At 41.1% G+C, this 20,498-nt stretch overlaps 2 protein-coding genes across 2 annotated transcripts; one reads left to right on the plus strand and one right to left on the minus strand.

The window, feature by feature from the left end:
* Positions 1 to 1,073: 1,073 nt before the first annotated feature.
* Positions 1,074 to 18,375, plus strand: zgc:64106 (uncharacterized protein LOC393348 homolog). Its single transcript, XM_034680353.1, has 6 exons — positions 1,074 to 1,427; positions 3,783 to 4,022; positions 5,418 to 5,507; positions 5,662 to 5,850; positions 14,096 to 14,205; positions 17,538 to 18,375. Exons 1-6 carry the CDS (start codon positions 1,103 to 1,105, stop codon positions 17,715 to 17,717), a joined length of 1,134 nt encoding a protein of 377 aa, XP_034536244.1. The 5' UTR covers positions 1,074 to 1,102; the 3' UTR covers positions 17,718 to 18,375.
* mlnl (motilin-like) lies at positions 18,142 to 20,374 on the minus strand. The gene is made up of 5 exons (XM_034680363.1): positions 20,186 to 20,374; positions 19,512 to 19,642; positions 18,669 to 18,749; positions 18,439 to 18,544; positions 18,142 to 18,267 (listed from the first exon to the last, which is right to left on the minus strand). Exons 2-5 carry the CDS (start codon positions 19,629 to 19,631, stop codon positions 18,260 to 18,262), a joined length of 315 nt encoding a protein of 104 aa, XP_034536254.1. The 5' UTR covers positions 19,632 to 19,642; positions 20,186 to 20,374; the 3' UTR covers positions 18,142 to 18,259.
* Positions 20,375 to 20,498: the final 124 nt, after the last annotated feature.

The raw sequence follows: 20,498 nt of genomic DNA on the forward strand, positions 1-20,498 counted from the left end.
CTAATTATATCTACCTGATATCTAAATATCATAAAGGTAGTTTATTTCTGTGTTTACTTTTATTCCTTAAAAAGCAACAACGGAGTGACAACATAGAAATCTTAGATCACAGCTAAACCTAAGTCTCTCCATGAACTCCTGCACTCTACGTCCTCGTGAAGCTGGCGGAAAAAACTCACGTAGAGTTGTCAGGACAAAATTATTTGGAGCTTTTTAACCCTAGCTTCTTCTATCTGTTAAAAATAAAACTTCTGGCTCATATGTAATAAAACACAAAACACAAGCTCGTTCAAATTAATAGCTTCAAGGGGTTTGAGGAACTTTATTGGTATGGCATGACTGGTATTTTAGACCCCTGTTGGCGAACTGTTTAATGCTCTTTTATGAGTCTCTTATTCTCAAACAGATGTTTCCATGAAGTGTTTGGGCCACCACTCTCCTTACCTGAACCTACACTACCAACTCCCTACCTGAGTTGTTAGCTCGGTCACTCAGAGAAGAGCCAGTCGGTGCCTTTGCTTGTGCTCACTAGAAGTCAGCTACTCATCACAGAATTCCCTCTTAATAGAAACTGCTGCTAGAATCAGTCTCTTTGGAGCCGGTGACTTCCAGCAGTTGCAGAAAAAAGGCTGTGAGCTTTGAAACCGTAACCCATTGAGGATTTAAATAGTCAGTCATGCCTTTCATGGTGTCATACGACTTTATGGAGCACAAAGAGGCATCGCTATCAATTTTGTATCTGTTTCATAACCAGCTAAACTCCTCATACTGTCTGTAACCTGGTATTAAACCATAATACACTAAGCCTACATTTAAACATCAAGACAAACAGTCTACATCGCTATGTAGCTCCAGTGCAAATACTATATAAATCCCTAGAGACCATAAAGTTTAGTAACTAGGCTGGTTTAACTAGTATGCTTTTTTATTATAGAGACAGACATGGAGAGAATCTTCACTTTGAATGACCATGACATAGGTGTCTGCAGGTCCTCTTTCACTGACTTCACTTTACACAGCATAACCTATGAGAACCAGATGTTTCCACGCTATAGTTTTTTATTCCTAAATCAATCCCCTGACATCACATCCCCCTCCCTAAATGTCAATGCCACTGCTTTCACATGAACTATTTACCAGCCGGCTCACTGCTGTGAAGGACTTTCACACACACCTCAGAAGTGAAGACAGCGTTGGGTGCACGCTGTCCGGCCACCCTCGGATTTTCTTTCTCTTTCACTGCTGGCAGGCGAGCAACGTTGACGGAGAAATGAGTTGGACGGGCATACTTTATCACCCGGTGTGGGTTATTTCCACGGCGCTGCTCGCGTTTGTTGTGCGGCTACAGAGGAAAGGGAGCTGGGATCCACGCGCGTGCACCGTGCGGCTCTCAGGGAAGACTGCTATAGTCACAGGAGCTAATACAGGTACTACGAATTCAACCTATTTCATTACTGTGTGTAAGAATAAAATATGAGTCTGATAGGAAGTAATCCACAGCAAATCTAACATGAAAATTAATGATGAAGGTAAAAGTGAATAAATATAATAGTGCTGATGGGTAATATAGTAGTTTTGACTGCAAAAACTATCATTAACAATATGTCACCAATACTGAACCAGAATTGTATTATTCTGAGTCCAGCATTGATAAGATTCCTTTGAATCTGCCTACTGCTTAAAAGGAGAGCGACACGACAAAGTGTTTTCCCTCAACTCGTCTGGCTGCAGTGTGGGCCAAAAGTCGTTTCTAAGTTCTTGTAAACTTGCACTATCAATATATTTTATCTTTACTGCATTCTAACCTGATCAGTACCCTCCAATGTACTCTAAGTAAATCATGATTCATTTAGTTGGAAACTCAACTCTCTCCCTCTGATTCATATTTCAAAATAGGCTAATCATATTTATACTGAGTCTCCTTTACTTTGGCATATTAAGCAGCTGTATACTTTTAGATTTACAGTTGTGCTCACAAGTTTAGATACCCTGGCATAATTTGTGATTATTTTGGCAATTTTTCCGAGAATATGAATGATAAGAGAAAACCTTTTTTTTCACTCATGGTTAGTGGTTGGGTGAAGCTAATTTTTTATCAAACAACTGTGTTTACTCTTTTTATATCATAAAGATAACAGAAACTACCAAAGAAACCATAAATTCTGCCAGGGTATGTAAACTTGTGAGCACAACTGTATGTGTTTTGTACTGTAAGGCTTTCAAGATTAGACTGGAGCCACAGTGTTTATGGTAGGTTTAAATATACTGTCAAACACATTTTAAAGCTATTACCCTTTGACCTGAGGGATTATCAGTCAGCAGACTTTGTATTGTTTATCTTTTATGTTTGACAGGTGATTCAATAATGCAACTGAAAGTGGTTTATAAGGATCAAGGAATGTATGACCAGAAAAAATGGACAGCATTACAGCAGCAAAGGGAACCGAAACAGCAAGAGTAACTATGACACATACCTATGCCACATAGAGATAAGATTAAAAAAAAGAGCACATAATAAGCAAATCTAAAGTTGACCTGACCTGGACTTATATTTCTGAATGGCTCATTTCTTTATGGCATTCCTATCAGCTGCCCCACCTATCCTCATCTCTGTCTTTCACCTTCTCACCCAGCAAGAATACTGCCACAAGGAGAAGTATTAGCTCAAATATTTCAAACACAGAACCAGCATGGTGTCAAATGATGAGTAAGAGACATTTGTCCTGACTATGATGTGTGCATGAAATATGTTGGTGATTGTGAAACAGCTTTGTACTGGATTAAAACCAATTTAAGTGTTATCAATATGACTGCTGTATGATATTACCAAAGAAAAGAAATGTAGTGGAATTTTCAGAGTCAAAAGAAATCTGTTGATGAGAATGACTTGGATCATTTGACCATCTGCAAATGATTACATTACATTGAATATGTCATACCTCTGGAGATCATCCTACTCTTACTCTGTTTTCTCAAAACTTGGTCCTATGTTTCCTCCACATCACTTAGAGTAAGTAAGGCTTGTTTTAGCAACATGCTAGGAGCTACAGCACACCATTAGCATTCATAGTCGTTAATTTGTGTATTTTACGCAGAACATGCAAGATGGGTAATGTGCAATACATTTTTTTGTGTTTTAATTGGTATGTGCTTCTCTGTGGAGACTGCTAAAAGGATGCAACCCCTGAGTTAAAAAAACAACCTTCCTAAGGACACAATAAAGTATATCTTATATCACATTAAGAGTGGTTGTTCACAGCAGCTTGTACAGCAGAGCTGGGTTTCAGCACTTTATTTGTATGTGTTCTGTTATGTTCTAAAACTACTTCAGACCAAAACATAGCCAAGACAAAAGGCGCCTTGGGTTCCAAGTGCACTTCTTTTTCCTTTTTTCCACCCTTTGTTCTTTTCTTTTCTTTCTTCTGATCCATACAGAACAGTTTGAGAGCAGTGGATTTGTCATATGTTTTATGAGAACATCTGTAACAGCTGTAGCAGTTCAGAAATAAAAACATAAAAAAAAATAAAAAATAAAGACTTAGAGACTTAACAACAGACCATTCAAACAAAGTTTGGAAACAGAATGTAAGATTCTTTGTCTTCACCACATAGATCAACAACAGGAGATGTGAAGAGATTAACTCAGAAGTATCCTAATATACTGTATCACACAGTTCAAACTTTGTTGTCATAATGCATTTTTATTTTTCCTGTATAAAAAATGCCACTGCTGATTGCAATCTCCTTTGTAGACTAAAAATATTGACTCTTCTCTCTGTTAGGGATCGGGAAGTTCATTGCCTTAGACTTTGCACGTCGCGGGGCTCGTTTAATCCTGGCCTGCAGAAGCGAGGCCCGGGGTACGGCGGCTCTCAAAGAAATCAGGGAGAAATCAGGAAACTCTGATGTCCACCTACGTCTGGTGGACCTGTCCTCCATGGACTCTGTCAGAAAGTTTGCTGAGGGGATCCTTGAGGAGGAAAAAGCTCTCCATATCCTCGTCAACAATGCTGGAGTATCAGGTGATAAATAACGACACTGTTTTGTAATTTGTGACGTAAAAAAAGAGCAGGAGTTAACTGAAGCCTGTATATTTCAAAACACAGAAACCATGTAATCTTACTCCATCCACACACTATGTTTTCCTATTACCTGTTGGATTCTTACTCACTTTTAAACACATTGCTCCACCAAAAAAAAAAAGGCTAATCTGTGGTTGTTACACAAGCGAGTAAGTTACTGATTTAAGCACTGGCAGAAAGAAAGAACACTGCATGCCACAAGACAAACACCAGATGAACATTTCCCCATCTGAAAAACATCTGGAAGCTAAGAACGAGGAAGCAAGAGTTTTGCACCCTGGCTGAACAAGTGATTGGAAACAGACAAAGCTCTGAGAGAGTGTGATGCATCAGTCAGAAAATAAGTCCGGATGGCATGAACACAGGGTTAGCTTCTGATGCCTGAAAACCTCCCTCCAGTGAAGCAGGAGCCATTATACAACTGTAATGACAGAAGCATTTGACAACAAAGCATTTATGTGAGAGGTGAAGTAAGGTTAGGCCAGTTAAGTTTATAGTTAAAGAGTAGGGATGCACCGATCCTATTTTTTAGGTCCCCATACCGATATCGATACCTGAGCTTTGGTATCTGCCGATACTGATACTAGCCGATCCAATCCCTGTATTGATTTAACAATTTATATTCCTTAATGTGAGGATAGAATCATGTTTTGGCAACTTCAGGCTTTTCTGACTTTGTAAACCAAAATAAAATAAACATTTTTAAACAGTATCATTATTCAAGAGATTATAAATGCGTACCAACAGTTTGGTGAGTTAATCTTCACAACCAACAGATATTACAATTCAACTTTAAACCTCAGCAGTGGATAAGAGGAATTCAATATTCTGTATAAAAAAACAGCTTCAAATGAGAAAATAAAAAATATGTCAACGTAGTGTTTCCCACAGAAGAACAGTGAACCTGTGGCAGGGAGGAGGGCCATTAAAATCATTGAATACATTATTTCTCTGCCCACACATGGCTGTTGTAAACACAGAAAAGCATAGAACTGAGATGAATAGATCTGCCATATGGATCGGCCCCTTGTCACCGATATCCTATCTGGCTTTTTGAGTCCGATCTAGCTGATATCCGATACCAGCACCTGATCGCTGCGTCCCTATTAAAGAGTTTCTTCTGCCAGTATGACGTTCTTTAAAGTTAAAGCAGCACACGTGTGTGTGTGTGTGTGTGTGTGTGTGTGTGTGTGTGTGTGTGTGTGTGTGTGTGTGTGTGTGTGTGTGTGCAGGCATGTGCGTGTGTGTGTGTGCGTGCGCACGCGCGTGTTTGTGTGTGTGTGTGTGTGTGTATGTATTTATTACTATTGCATTTACCCTTTATTTAAATTCCAGGTATACCCAGGCAGATTACCAAAGATGGATTAGATTTGACTTTTGCTACCAACCACTTAGGACCCTTTCTCCTCACCAACCTGCTGCTGGGTAAGCGTCTGCAGTGTCTTTGTACTATAGCTGTATTATATTAAATAATGCATAATACAACTTCATGCCATTGTAAGGGTTTACAACATGTTTTGTCTTTGATGTTTCTCTCCTTATCTCACCTCTTGCCCTGCATGTCTATGTTTCTTTGCAGACCTGCTGAAGAGCTCTGCTCCATCGCGCATTGTCAACCTCAGCTCCGTCAACCACAAGAATGGCAATGTGGACTTCTCTCATTTTCAAGGGGAAAATCTCACGTATATGCTGGATACCGTCTACAACCACACAAAGCTCCACAATATCATCTGTACCAATGAGCTAGCACGCAGACTAAAAGGGACAGGTAGGTAATATAAATACTCTTGTGGTTGTTTGTAGTGATGCAGGATACTAATTCAGGTAATAGGTACTCAGGCCTATAAAGGGAATATTTCATTATTTATTATTCCAATTATACAATTTTTTTCCATAAAACCAATGATAGAAGGTTATTTCATTCACTCATTTATAACCCTACACATTCTGACACAGTACGATGCTGTATGCAGTCTGAAATTACATGCAGGGAAGAAGAACAAGCAAAGCTGCAAAAAGCGAGTTAACGACAGAGTATTATGATAACTTGCAAAACTTGTGCCGAAAGTATGTTGGGAGGAAGAAAAATTCCTTAGATTTTGACAAATTTAATTCTTTAACACCTGAAAAATCATAAATTCTACTAAGATGTATGGGAGGAGTACGCAGCAGGAGCAGCCGCAGCTAGCATTAGTATGGGGAGTGCATTAACTTTTATTTAACAGTTATTTTATCAGTATCATTCATCAGGAGCAGGTCAGTATTGTTTTTTAGCTTAAAAAATGAACTTTTTGCATCTCTTGCAGTTAGGCATTTGTGTAGCTAATGCAGGATCATTCCTTTCGAGTAAGTGCTGTAAAAGAAATATGACTATGCAAATGAAAAATTTGTCACGGATGAATAATAATTTTGTCTTTCAATGTCATTTAAGATTAAATTACACATTTTAAAGGCTTTACTAACAGCCAAAACAATTTAACCCTCCTGTCATGTTCGTTTCTCTGGAACAGCAGTAATGCTCCTGGGTCAATTTGACCCGGGGCATATTCAATTATCCAAAAGTGTCAAAACCCCCAAAAATCCCAATACACTTTTTTTTTAACAATCTAATCCTTAACTCAGGGTTCCCACGCGTCCTGGAAAATCTGGAAAACCTGGAAAACAGTTGACCAGTTTTCCAGTACTGGAAAACACCTGGAAAATGGGAGAAAAAGTCAAATGTCCTGGAAAATCACATATAGTACTGGAAAATTATTCCAACATGGCTGCGTGCGACCTGACCCGATTAACAAAACACATCCCCGTTCATTGAAAGTTGAGTGCACGCTGTGCTGGAAAAGACACTGACACTGCACAACTTTTTTCACATCTTTTCTCCTTCACTTCATAATCATGCATTCACAGAAAACGGGGGTATATTGTTCATGTTTTATGGTACATTAACCTTGTAGAGTGCTCTTTTGATTCAAAGAGTCTTATATTTAAGTTATAGTGTGACCAGTGGAGTCGGGCAGAGAGCTTGGGGGTCTGTGCCTCACAACTTTCTCTGCAGGCTGAGAGCTCAATTACCGTACTCTAGCTCAGTTGTTCTCAAAGTGGGGTCCTGGGACCCCTGGGGGTCCGTGAACCATAGCATGGGGGTCTGTGAAATAATTTGAATACATTTCTAATAAATTATAAAATTGTGCTGTGCCATTACAAAACAGCATATACACCATTGTTATGATACCATTTGGAGGCTCGAAGGGATATGTGAGTCTTGCTGCTGTTAATTTTCTGAAAGCTTTTAAGATCAATTACTTAAAAAGTATATTAGGGTTAGGGTTGTGATTAGGGATAGGGTTAGGGTTGTGATTAGGGCTAGGGTTAAGATTAGGGTTAGGATTAGGGTTAGGATTAGGGTTAGGGTTGTGATTAGGGATAGGGTTAAGATTAGGGTTAGGATTAGGATTAGGGTTAGGATTAGGGTTAGGATTAGGGTTAGGGTTAGGGTTCAGATTAGGGTTAGGGTAAGGATTAGGGTTAGGGTTGTGATTAGGGTTAGGGTTGTGATTATGATTAGGGTTAGGGTTATGATTAGGGTTGTGATTAGGGTTAGGGTTGTGGTTAGGATTAGGGTTAGGGTTGTGATTATGATTAGGGTCAGGGTTATGATTAGGGTTAGGATTAGGGTTAGGGTTAGGGTTGTGATAAGGGTTAGGATTAGGGTTAGGATTAGGGTTAGGGTTGTGATTAGGATTAGGGTTGTGATTAGGGTTAGGGTTGTGATTATGATTAGGGTTAGGGTTATGATTAGGGTTAGGGTTGTGATTAGGGTTAGGATTAGGGTTAGGGCTGTGATTAGGATTAGGGTCTGGGTTGTGATTAGGGTTAGGGTTGTGATTATGATTAGGGTTAGGGTTATGATTAGGGTTAGGGTTATGATTAGGGTTAGGGTTATGATTAGGGTTAGGGTTGTGATTAGGGTTAGGGTTGTGATTAGGATTAGTGTTGTGATTAGGATTAGGGTTAGGGTTGTGATTAGGGTTAGGGTTATGATTAGGGTTAGGGATAGGCTTAAGGTTACGATTAGGGTTAGGGTTGTGATAAGGGATAGGGTTAGGGTTGTGATTAGGGATAGGGTTAGGGTTAGGGTTGTTATTAGGGATAGGGTTAGGGTTGTGATTAGGGATAGGGTTAGGGTTGTGATTAGGGATAGGGTTAGGGCTGTGATTAGGATTAGGGTCTGGGCTGTGATTAGGGTTAGGGTTGTGATTATGATTAGGGTTAGGGTTATGATTAGGGTTAGGGTTATGATTAGGGATAGGGTTATGATTAGGGTTAGGGTTATGATTAGGGTTAGCGTTGTGATTAGGGTTAGGGTTGTGATTAGGATTAGTGTTGTGATTAGGATTAGGGTTAGGGTTGTGATTAGGGTTAGGGTTACGATTAGGGTTAGGGTTGTGATAAGGGATAGGGTTAGGGTTGTGATTAGGGATAGGGTTAGGGTTGTTATTAGGGATAGGGTTAGGGTTGTGATTAGGGATAGTGTTAGGGTTGTTATTAGGGATAGGGTTCGGGTTGTGATTAGGGATAGTGTTAGGGTTGTTATTAGGGATAGGGTTAGGGTTGTGATTAAGATTAGGGTTAGGGTTAGGATTAGGGTTAGGGTTAGGGTTCGGATTAGGGTTAGGGTTCGGAATAGGGTTAGGGTTCGGATTAGGGTTAGGTTTAGGATTAGGGTTAGGGTTCGGATTAGGGTTAGGGTTCAGATTAGGGTTAGGGTTCAGATTAGGGTTAGGGTTCGGATTAGGGTTAGTTTTGGGTTAGGGTTCGGATTAGGGTTAGGGTTAAGATTAGGGTTAGGTTTAGGATTAGGGTTAGGGTTAGGATTAGGGTTAGGGTTAGGATTAGGGTTAGGTTTCGGATTAGGGTTAGGGTTATGATTAGGGTTAGGGTTATGATTAGGGTTAGGGTTGTGATTAGGGTTAGGGTTGTGATTAGGATTAGTGTTGTGATAAGGATTAGGGTTAGGGTTGTGATTAGGGTTAGGGTTATGATTAGGGTTAGGGTTATGATTAGGGTTAGGGTTATGATTAGGGTTAGGGTTATGATTAGGGTTAGGGATAGGCTTAAGGTTACGATTAGGGTTAGGGTTGTGATAAGGGATAGGGTTAGGGTTGTGATTAGGGATAGGGTTAGGGTTGTTATTAGGGATAGAATTAGGGTTGTGATTAGGGATAGGGTTAGGGTTAGGGTTAGGGTTAAGATTAGGGTTAGGGTTAGGGTTCAGATTAGGGTTAGGGTTCAGATTAGGGTTAGGGTTCGGATTAGGGTTAGGTTTAGGGTTAGGGTTAGGATTAGGGTTAGGGTTAGTGTTACGGTTGTTATTAGGGATAGGGTTAGGGTTGTGATTAGGGTTAGGGTTAAGATTAGGGTTAGGGTTAGGATTAGGGTTAGGTTTAGGGTTAGGGTTCGGATTAGGGTTAGGGTTCAGATTAGGGTTAGGGTTCAGATTAGGGTTAGGGTTCGGATTAGGGTTAGGTTTAGGGTTAGGGTTCGGATTAGGGTTAGGGTTCGGATTAGGGTTAGGGTTCGGATTAGGGTTAGGGTTAAGATTAGGGTTAGGTTTAGGATTAGGGTTAGGTTTCGGATTAGGGTTAGGATTAGGGTTAGGTTTCGGATTAGGGTTAGGGTTAGGGTTAGGGTATGGATTAGGGTTAGGGTTCGGATTAGGGTTAGGGTTAGGGTTAGGGTTCAGATTAGGGTTAGGGTTCGGATTAGGGTTAGGGTTAGGATTAGGGTTAGGGTTCGGATTAGGCTTAGGTTTAGGGTTAGGGTTAGGGTTCGGATTAGGGTTAGGGTTAGGGTTCGGATTAGGGTTAGGGTTAGGGTTCGGATTAGGGTTAGGGTTAGGGTTCAGATTAGGGTTAGGGTTAGGGTTCGGATTAGGGTTAGGGTTCGGATTAGGGTTAGGGTTCGGATTAGGGTTAGGGTTAGGTTTAGGGTTAGGGGTCGGATTAGGGTTAGGGTTAGGGTTAGGATTAGGGTTAGGTTTAGGATTAGGGTTCAGATTAGGGTTAGGGTTAGGGTTGGGGTTAGGGTTAGGGTTAGGGTTCGGATTAGGGTTAGGGTTCGGATTAGGGTTAGGGTTCGGATTAGGTTTAGGGTTCGGGTTAGGGTTAGGTTTAGGGTTAGGGTTCGGATTAGGGTTAGGGTTAAGGTTAGGGTTAGGATTCGGATTAGGGTTAGGGTTAGGGTTCGGATTAGGGTTAGGGTTCAGATTAGGGTTAGGGTTAGGGTTCGGATTAGGGTTAGGGTTCGGATTAGGGTTAGGGTTTGGATAAGGGTTAGGTTTAGGATTAGGGTTCAGATTAGGGTTAGGGTTTGGATAAGGGTTAGGGTTAGGATTAGGGTTAGGGTTCGGAGTAGGGTTAGGGTTAGGGTTCGGATTAGGGTTCGGATTAGGGTTAGGGTTCGGATTAGCGTTAGGTTTAGGGTTAGGTTTAGGGTTAGGGTTCGGATTAGGGTTAGGGTTCGGATTAGGGTTAGGGTTAGGGTTAGGGTTAGGGTTCGGATTAGGGTTAGGGTGCGGGTTAGGGTTCGGATTAGGGTTAGAACCAGAACGAAACTTAAGTAAACAGAACCAGAACCAAACTCAAGCAAACACAACCAGAACCAAACTCAAGCAAACACAACCAGAACCTAACTCAAGCAAACACAACCAGAACCAAACTCAAGCAAACACAACCAGAACCGAACCAGACCCGAAACAGAACGTACCAGAACGTACCAGAACTGAACCAGAACCGAAGCGAACCGAACCAGAATCGTGCCAGAACCAAACCAGAACCGAACAAAACTCAACCAGAACCGAACCAGAACGTTCCAGAATTAAACCAGAACCGAACCAGAACCGAACCAAACTCAACCAGAACCGAACCAGAACGTTCCAGAACTAAACCAGAACCGAACCATAACCGAACCGAACCAGAACCGTGCCAGAACCGTACAAGAACCGAACCAGAACCGAACCAGAATCGAACCAGAACTGAACCAGAACTTAACCAGAACTGAACCCGAACCAGAACCGAACCGAACCAGAACCAAACTAAAACTGACCCAGAACTTAACCAGAACTTAACCAGAACTGAACCCGAACCAGAACCGAACCGAATCAGAACCGAACCAGAACCGAACCAGATCCGTGCCAGAACCGTACAAGAACCGAACCAGAACCGAACCAGAATCGAACCAGAACTGAACCAGAACTTAACCAGAACTGAACCCGAACCAGAACCGCACGGAACCAGAACCGCACCGAACCGAACCAGAACTTAACCAGAACTGAACCCGGACCAGAACCGAACCGAATCAGAACCGAACCAGAACCGAACCAGAACTGACCCAGAACTTAACCAGAACCAAACCAGAACCGAACCGAACCAGAACCGTGCCAGAACCGTACAAGAACCGAACCAGAACCGAACCAGAACTGAACCAGAACTGAACCAGAACCAGAACCAGAACCGAACTCAAGCAAACAGAACCAGAACCAAACTCAAGCAAACATTATTAATGTCCTCAGGTTGGCATTGAGAAAAATCCGATGGCTCAGCATGGATGGGCTGACCTGATTTCTCCTCTCAGTGAGTATTTGCCCGGTCTTCAAGAGGACTCTCTCTGAAGGAACAGATGAAGCCACGATACAGAGCCTCCCCTCCATCACCTGTATCTTATATCCTCACATGATTGGCTGCCAAGCTGACCAATCAACACAAAGTTCTGCTGTGAGCAGAGCTGGGGTTGAGCACTGTGAGAAAAAAACGAAAGGGAAAAAACTGGGAGCCGGTGTTATCGCCCTACTGGTTTCTGCGCTAACTGGTTTCCGTGATCCAGCTGTGTTGTATTTACTTACAGACAGGCGCTGTGTTCTGCTTCAGACACAAGATTCACCACACATTTACAAACATATTAACAGAAGTTCTCGGGTCTCATCTCACATCTACTGCAGCAACAGTGGTTGGATCAGTGAGCAGTGCATCATAGCTACCGACGAAAGTCATTAAATATGTAAAAATAAAGTATTTTCAAACTTAAACGGAGTTGGATTCGTTCCCACGAGAGCAAAATGTGATTAAGTCTAGAAACTGCTACCTAAGCTCGTGAGCCACGGAGCTCACTCTAATTCAACAATTCTGACAGGTATCAATCAGGTACGTCATCATCCAGGTCACAGCCAGGGAACATGTTGGTCCTAAGTAGAGTAGAGTGGGTTAGTGGTTATGTTTATGGATCGAGACTTTTGGGCTTGTGAATTATATTCGCGTAAGATCAAGTCTGTGTTTTTGTTCGTCTTTGCATATATTTCTGGAGATGTCTGTGATCCTGTGATTCCTTCACCTGAGTTATTCTTCCTGCACTAAACTCTAACTGAGACACGACTTGAAAACACCTCCTGCACGGTGTTCCCACGGCTCCCCGTGAACCGTCTAAAGGTGTATTTTAACTGAGTTCTGTGGATTAGCTGGTCACCGTTATAAAGTATTTACCTGTGACAGAGTAAGATGTAGTAGTGTGCTGCAGTTCAGAGGTTAATGAGGCCGTAGTTTGGAGAAAACTTTCGCTAAACATGGTCCAGTATTTCCTGATATGAACTCAAGGAAACCAGTTGTTTCAGGTGAGCACAGACCAACATGTTCCCTGGCTGTGACCTGGATGATGACGTACCTGATTGATACCTGTCAGAATCGTTGAATTAGAGTGAGCTCCGTGGCTCACGAGCTTAGGTAGCAGTTTCTAGACTTAATCACATTTTGCTCTCGTGGGAACGAATCCAACTCCGTTTAAGTTTGTAAATACTTTATTTTTACATATTTAATGACTTTCGTCGGTAGCTATGATGCACTGCTCACTGATCCAACCATTGTTGCTGCAGTAGATGTGAGATGAGACCTGAGAACTTCTGTTAATATGTTTGTAAATGTGTGGCGAATCTTGTGTCTGAAGCAGAACACAGCGCCTGTCTGTAAGCAAATACAACACAGCTGGATCACGGAAACCAGTTAGCGCAGAAACCAGTAGGGCAATAACACCGGCTCTCTCTCGATGCGAGCCGGCTCTTCTGATTCACTATAAAGCATCGGCTCTCAGAGCCGCAGCTTTTGATCATGACACATCACTAATGTGCTTAATCTGTGTTACAATTATGAGGGGGTCCTTGGACAATTTTCTCACCTGTAGGGGGTCCCTGGATCCAAAAAGTTTGAGAACCCCTGCTCTAGCTAGTAGGAGTGCAAACTCCCGATAGTGAAAACAAACGGAACAAAAAGAGCGACACAACTGCACAGAAACTCCTAGACTCCTAGACTACATGACTTTCAATGTAGACTTCCACTGAGAGGAACATATTAGACTATTTAGGAACTAAATTAGGAACTAAATTTAGACTGTCATACCAGCTTGATCATCAATGAAAATGTCCTGGAAATGTCCTGGAAAATGATCTCTGGAAAAGAGTGGGAACCCTGTTAACTCCATTACTAACCATTTAAATCAAGATTTAGTCCATTGGTGTTCTTTAATCTCACAGATCATGGTTCAATGAGGATAACTCACTATTTTTTATGAAAATTAATGTTAAAACTTGTTTATTTTATTTTACATTTAGATTTTTTTTTTTATGAAGTGATGTTGATAAATTAACACAATACCTCTTCTGTCACATGCTGCCCAGATTTTTTGCTGCATGTAGCTGGTTTGGAAGGCACATATTGCCTAAAATAGACTTTTAAAAGGGTCAATTTGACCCACAACATAACAGGAGGGTTAAACATGTTATCAGCCTCCCTAGAGGTTAGAGATCATTTCAGTTGTTGAAGCTTGTAGCAAAGCATTGCTCCTGAATCAGAATTTTAGTTGTTTAAAAAGACTAGAAATACCATCTACAGATACATCAGTATCAGTAGATACTGTTCATCTATGCTCTGAATGTAAGCTCATGTGTATGTCTCTCTGTTTTCATTTATGTATAGATGTTACAGCAAACTCTGTCCACCCTGGTGTTGTCATGACAGAAGTGATGAGACACTATCCATATATAATTCAGTTCATTTTCAACTTCATTGGCTTTTTTTTCTTTAAGGTGAGTACATTGTTGCTTTTTTATGGCAGAGCCACTTATATTCCTCTTATGTGAATGAATTCACCCAACACACTGTGCTGCTTACATCGTAAAGCAAGAGACCAGCTGGGTAGAATTGTTATAGTAAGGTTATATTAAAGGTGACATATCATGCAAAATTGACTTTTTAATGGTTCTTTACCTGAAATATGTGTCCCTGGCATGTCTACAAACCCCCCAAGAATGAAAAAAATCCATTCTGCCCCTGTTTTGATTTCTACACCTTTCTGTAAATGTGTGTGAAACGAGCCGTTTCAGACTTCCGTGTTTTTGTTACGTAACAACAATATCCGGTCTGTCACGGAGTCAGAGCTTGTTCAGCCCATAGACTGTATAAAATAATACTGAATCCCTCCCCCGTTTTTCATTACCTGCACAAATATGTGCCAACAAGGAGCTTAGGAGGGAGGCATGCTAGTTGTAGGCTTTCTTAATAAACGCAAAGGTCGGTTTTACTCCCCACGTCTGCAGATTTGAAGATATAGTGGATGATTTTTATTTGTCATGGATAAGTGCTAGCGCTAATTAGCATAGCCACATAGCTATATGTTCATAGCTGTAGCTGTAGCTGTAGCTGTGTACCAAGACACACGTCGACATACTGACAAATAAAACAACAAGAAACACTAAATCTGTGACCAATCCTTCATAAAAGGTCCCGCTGCCTTTCTGGCAGAGGTCGGGTTTACTCCCCACGTCTGCAGATTTGAAGATCTAGTGGATGATTTATCATGGATAAGTGCTAGCGCTAGTTAGCATAGCCACATAGCTACATGCTCGTAGCTGTGTACCAAGACACACGTCTACATACTGATAAATAAAACAACAAGAAACACTAAATCTATGACCAATCCTTCAGAAAGGTCCTGCTACAGGCGCCTCTCCGTCAGGATCAGATTCAGAGGGTTGAAGTAACGCGATCTCTGAGCAGCCGTGTATATTCAGCCAACATGTAAACATTAGATCAACGTGCTGGAGAGCCGAGGCACATCCACTTCCGGAGGGGGCGTGGTCAGAGGGAAAACAGAGTGTTCTGATGAGGAATGAAGAAAAGGACTTTTCAGGCATGCCAAAATCTGATTTCAAAGTGTTTTTTTGAGCATAAACTTTAAATACATGTTTTTGGGACCTCTTAGACCAATATATATTGATGAAAAAAGCATGATATGTCCCCTTTAAAGCTCCTGTGAAAGCTATCAGTTTGTTTTGATTTTTGGAACCCATGTCGACAAAACAGTATGTCTTCTCTCACTTCTGTTCTCTGTACATGTTTGGGTAGTGTTTCCTCCTGCTTCCCTTTAGCAATCAAATGCATCACTTATTGGAAATAGCTGCTGTTGAAAATGAAAAAATGCTTTTTCTGTTCAGCATGCACTAATTAGTCTTGTCTGTCACCCATTGGCAGCAGTTGCAGGCATCAAAAACTACAATAGAGAAATAGCCAGTCTTGCTGCTGATGGTCACATTTGCTTTTGTAGGTGTTAAAGGGCCATCAGCATCAAATTTAAGTGTGTTTCTTACAAGAGCTTTACAGTAAGTGACACAGCTACCATTTTTCCTGAAACACTTGATGTTTCCTTTACTTGGGACACTAAGATTGCTTCATTACAAAGATATAGAACTTGATACTATATTATATACTTCATCAAAAAAGCAAAAGTCCTTGTTGACAGAGTATAACGGCATGTTGTGGTCCAGCCTAAACTGACCAATGTACAATTACATTTAACCAAGAACACCATGAGCTTTACAGGATAACCAGACCTTGATTTTTGACTGAGAAACAATTACAAGTCAGGACGTTTGTGAATGAGCATTGGATGAATAAGCCTACGTGTGTGGCTATATTTCAATTGGCTGAAGCATTGTGTCTAATTACCTGCCGTAGAGATATGTTGTTTTAATGATACGCATTGAAAACCAGTACACAAGCTAATTGCGCAATCCAGATAACTTGCCTTTAAGCCTCGGGGGAAAAAAAGCTTAAGTATTACCACATGTTGGAAACCCTACACCATGAACTATATTTAAAACTTGGTGCAACCAGGAATTGTTTTTCCTGTAGAAAAGGCTTTTTCTGAGACTTCCTGTTAATCAGAATACAAGTGATTATTGAGTTGTTGTTCTTTCTCTGTACTTCAACACAGTTGAATGGCAGACATGAGGTCAAACTGGATCTCAGTGTTTACGCCTTAAACAGAGGATCAGTTGAAGGAATGTTCCCCCTCATTATTCATACGCCCCATTAACTGCATAAACATTTATAGTTTAGTGTTTCTGTCTTTGCCATCTTGGAGTCAGAAGTGAGTATAATTGGACAAGAGATCGGACACACATGGCCAACACTACATTCTAGTTGCACATCTAATGTCAAGCAGATGTGCCCTGAAGTCGACCCCGCTAATGCATCTATTTAGCTCAAATGGACGCCCAACTTGAAAAAAAAAGGAAAACATAGCATTAAAGAAGATTTGAAAAAAATATAATCGACGCTGCCTCATTTGGCGGATTTATTTATTCATCTTGTGAAGTTTTTCACAAGCCTTATGGACGACACATGGGTTAGCCTGATTATTAAAAAAAACAGAGTAGCAAAACCAAGAGCAGGATGATACCATAATCCTTAAAATGCCAACTCCTACTGTCTCCTTTAAAATCTTTAGTGTTCACAAGAATGCAGATAAAACCAGTTTTGCCAATCTTGAGAATCTGTGACAACAAGGACAAGGACATACAGGTTTGCATCAGTCAAGTGTTTCGTCACATTACAGAAACGATGCAACTGAAATAGATCACTAACGCCCCATGATAACTGATAAGCTTGGATCACTGGGTTTGTTTAAAACGTTGCCATAGAGCACAGAGCAAAATGTAAAAAACATGTCCAACTCACTGCACTGTAATCAAAACAATCCCCTCACATTGTTGTTTATGATTATGTATTCAAATCCTTGTGTTGCCTGGACTTCACTGCTTCCCCTAGTGTGTCACAATGTGGTCAAGACACACACACATAAAGAAAGCCTGCACATCCCTGCCAAGTTTATACATCCAGGATCAATCACCAGTTTTTGTGACAGGTCTTTTACAGGGGTCCTTTTGTTTCAGCTGTTTTCAGAGTTCAGACTCTTGACCTAGACTTCTGATGTTTATCACTGTGCTCAACTGGTTTAACAAACATCATGAGAGAGATCACATAACATCCTGTTTACATATTTCTACTTGATTTGTATCTTTAATTGTTGTTATTGTACCCTCACATTTCCTGCTTCCATCCTGGTCTCCCTCTCAAGTCTCCAGAGGAGGGTGCCGTCAGCTCAATCTACTGTGCCGTGGCAGAGGAAACTGAAGGGATAACTGGGAAGTATTTTGACAGTGACTGCTCTATGGTGCTCCCCGCCCCTCTGGCGCGTGACGCTGCTCTGGCGGTCAAGGACTTTGAGATCTGTGAGAGAGTGACATCAAAACTCTGAAACAACTATCAGGCACAAGGAAGCTTGATAACAAAGGAAAGGGGTCAAATTCCAACCTTTTATTGCACTTCTTGAGCGAACAACTCTGACATAATTTGCTTCATATAATAATAAGAGGGTTTCTGATTACATTTTTATAAGTAATTGAAAGGACATTACATGTTTTCTAAGGAAAATGAGTCATAGATAAAATGACAACACTCTGTTGCTCCTCTCTGCTATGGAGCTAAAAAAAAAAAGGATAAATATGGCGTACTATTTAATATTAACTCTATTTTTTACATCTGCAGTAATGACAGAGGTGAAGTTTTCATCTTAGTTCCAAAGTTTTATTTGTGATTGTGAAAAGACAGTTTGTGAGTGATGCTGACACCATGTGGCAGCCTTGAGCTGATATCTTGATACAGAAACAACAGACGCTCCATAAAGTGACACAAAAATTTTCCCTTTATTGAATGATTGAATAAAACACAACAAAACATTTAGGAATTCAGTGCTTTTTGAAGTATCTGTACAGCATTCATCCCCTCTGTTTGGCCTCTCTATTTGGCTGCAGAGAAAGAGATAATGAGAGAACAGAGTGTTTACCAAAGAGATTTTTTAATCAAAGCACTATCACTTGTAGCCACATGTTTGGATAATAAAAGCTGAAACTACGTCATTCTGTTAGTGTGGGCTTTTTCAACCAATGTGTGTCACCCCATCTTTCAAACAGTTGTACCTTTCTGATGTTCCTCTGCTATTTCATGGATGATCTCTTCGAGCACGGGAGCCACCTGATCTAGCTGTTTGGGTGAAAGGCGGATGGCAATCTCCACAGTTTTTTCCTAGACACGCAAAAAAAGTAGTTGTGGGTTGTTATTAATGCTGCAGATATTTTGGTAACAACAGCAATGAAGGTGGTAAGTGAACAGATGGAAGTGTGCTTAGAGGATTTCCGTCATGTTCCACCTGAGGAGGCTGTTGGGCTGTAACCTCTTCAAACTGAAGGTCCTCCGATCGGGGCTCCATATCCTTTCTTCCTTCTCGCTCCTGCAGCCCAGTCACACAAACACAAAACAGACAAATGTACATATACCCTCCAAAAATATTGTTAAAAAGTAGACTGTTACAACCACAAGTAATTCTTCAATTGTAGTAGTATGAGCCACATCACCTAAATTCCTCCCTGATAAATAAGCTTCCTTATTCCTTGAGAAGCACACTTCAAATCAGCCTCTTATGCTGTCATGGCACAGCCTGAAACCTCAACTGGAGCTTGTTATGTAACATTATCATTCAAACGCCTCTAAACTAAAATACCAAAGGGCAAAACCTATGAAAATCATCCAGAATATCTGACTCCATATTGCCTGTTTCATCGAAACAACAGTAAACATCTCACATTTTAAAATGATTTAAATCCAAGACCTTTTTTCACATTGTTGGTGGTTACTAAAGAGTCTTTCTTTATCCTGGAAGGATAAGGTTTTGTTTGTTTTCTTCAAGAAACGCATCACCAAACCAAAAGATAGTCCGTGTAGGATAACAAAACTTCAAAAATGACATGCCTAAACATAGAGGATATTAATTAATTAAAATATAATTTTCTGGAAAAATGATGTGAAAATCAAAATATTGTTTGTTTATGGACTTATTGTTCCAGATGAATTCAGAATATATATATATAAATGTATTGATGCTTCTCTAGGAAAGGCAGATGACAATATTACATATTACACGTGTGTTGAACTGAGAAGACATCAGCCATTACTATTAAATCATCACTCAGCCAATCAAACAAGAGCTTGTTACCTTCATCAGCATCATCTCCTTTGGGCTGAAGAAAGTGATGTGTCCTTCTGCCCTCTCAGCCAGCAGCGCCACCAGGCACACCAGCACCACGCAACCTGCCACTGCTCCGCGCATGCTCATCCTGCTCTGTCCTGGAAACAGACGCACACACATATACATACATATACTGTACATAAGCATACATACGGATCAGTACAGGCTCATACAAACTTGAAGTAGAGTCTGTTTCCACATGAACAGGGGTGAGTGGCACTACGGCCAGGACACTTACAGAAGTTTTTAGCGGTAGGAAAGAGAGGCAACAGTCAAAATAGGTCAATGTACAGTGTTTGACATGAGGTGAAGCATGTGTGTTCATGTGTGTATGCTAGAAATAATAACTAAGAAAGAAGGACAAAGGGGATCCTATGTCATTATGCAAGGAAGACGTTGACAAATAGATAGTAGATAGGAGGAAAAGAGAGGAGGGGGGGGGGGGGGGGGTCATGGAAGTTAGAAACTGCTCCACTGACAGGCGAGATAAGAGGCCAGAGTGAACTAGCCTTTCTTACAACAGGGAGAGTACACAAATATAAGAGAGAAAACTGGACGTCAAACAGGGGACAGGCAAGAGTTAAAGAGAGGGGGGGAGAGCCAGAGAGAAGAGGAAGAAGAAGAAACCATATTTTACTCACGTGCTGTTTCAGTGTTGGTCAGTGAAGTTGAAGGGAGTGTGCTTTAAGATGAGCAGAGCTGTACCGGTCTGACTGCAGCTCGTCCCGGCCAGCCTTTATATCAAGCCCTCTCCTGGTCCCTGAGCTTTTTACTGTCCTCCCTCACATCCGCTCCTCGACAGGCTCCTTCACACACTTTCCTCCGTGCCCCTGGAAACACACATATTACTCAGGAATCTGGCTTTTTATTGAGGCAGAGGCTCACAATGCTGTGTGGAAGATGTAGGCCTTTGACAGGATCGACAAAATGACACATTCATGAGCAACCTGAAGG

This window comes from Notolabrus celidotus, chromosome 1 (assembly GCF_009762535.1).
Source record: "Notolabrus celidotus isolate fNotCel1 chromosome 1, fNotCel1.pri, whole genome shotgun sequence".
NCBI lineage: Eukaryota > Metazoa > Chordata > Actinopteri > Labriformes > Labridae > Notolabrus > Notolabrus celidotus.

Coding starts and splice junctions, on each gene's coding strand:
- zgc:64106 (XM_034680353.1), top strand. CDS start 1,103: ATGTCAATGCCACTGCTTTCACATGAACTATTTACCAGCCGGCTCACT. Junction 1,428..3,782: donor AGTCACAGGAGCTAATACAG/GTACTACGAATT, acceptor TCTCTCTGTTAG/GGATCGGGAAGTTCATTGCC. Junction 5,508..5,661: donor CCTCACCAACCTGCTGCTGG/GTAAGCGTCTGC, acceptor GTTTCTTTGCAG/ACCTGCTGAAGAGCTCTGCT.
- mlnl (XM_034680363.1), bottom strand. CDS start 19,631: ATGAGCATGCGCGGAGCAGTGGCAGGTTGCGTGGTGCTGGTGTGCCTG. Junction 18,750..19,511: donor AGGAGATGATGCTGATGAAG/GTAACAAGCTCT, acceptor ACTGGGCTGCAG/GAGCGAGAAGGAAGAAAGGA. Junction 18,545..18,668: donor CAGCCCAACAGCCTCCTCAG/GTGGAACATGAC, acceptor TTGCGTGTCTAG/GAAAAAACTGTGGAGATTGC.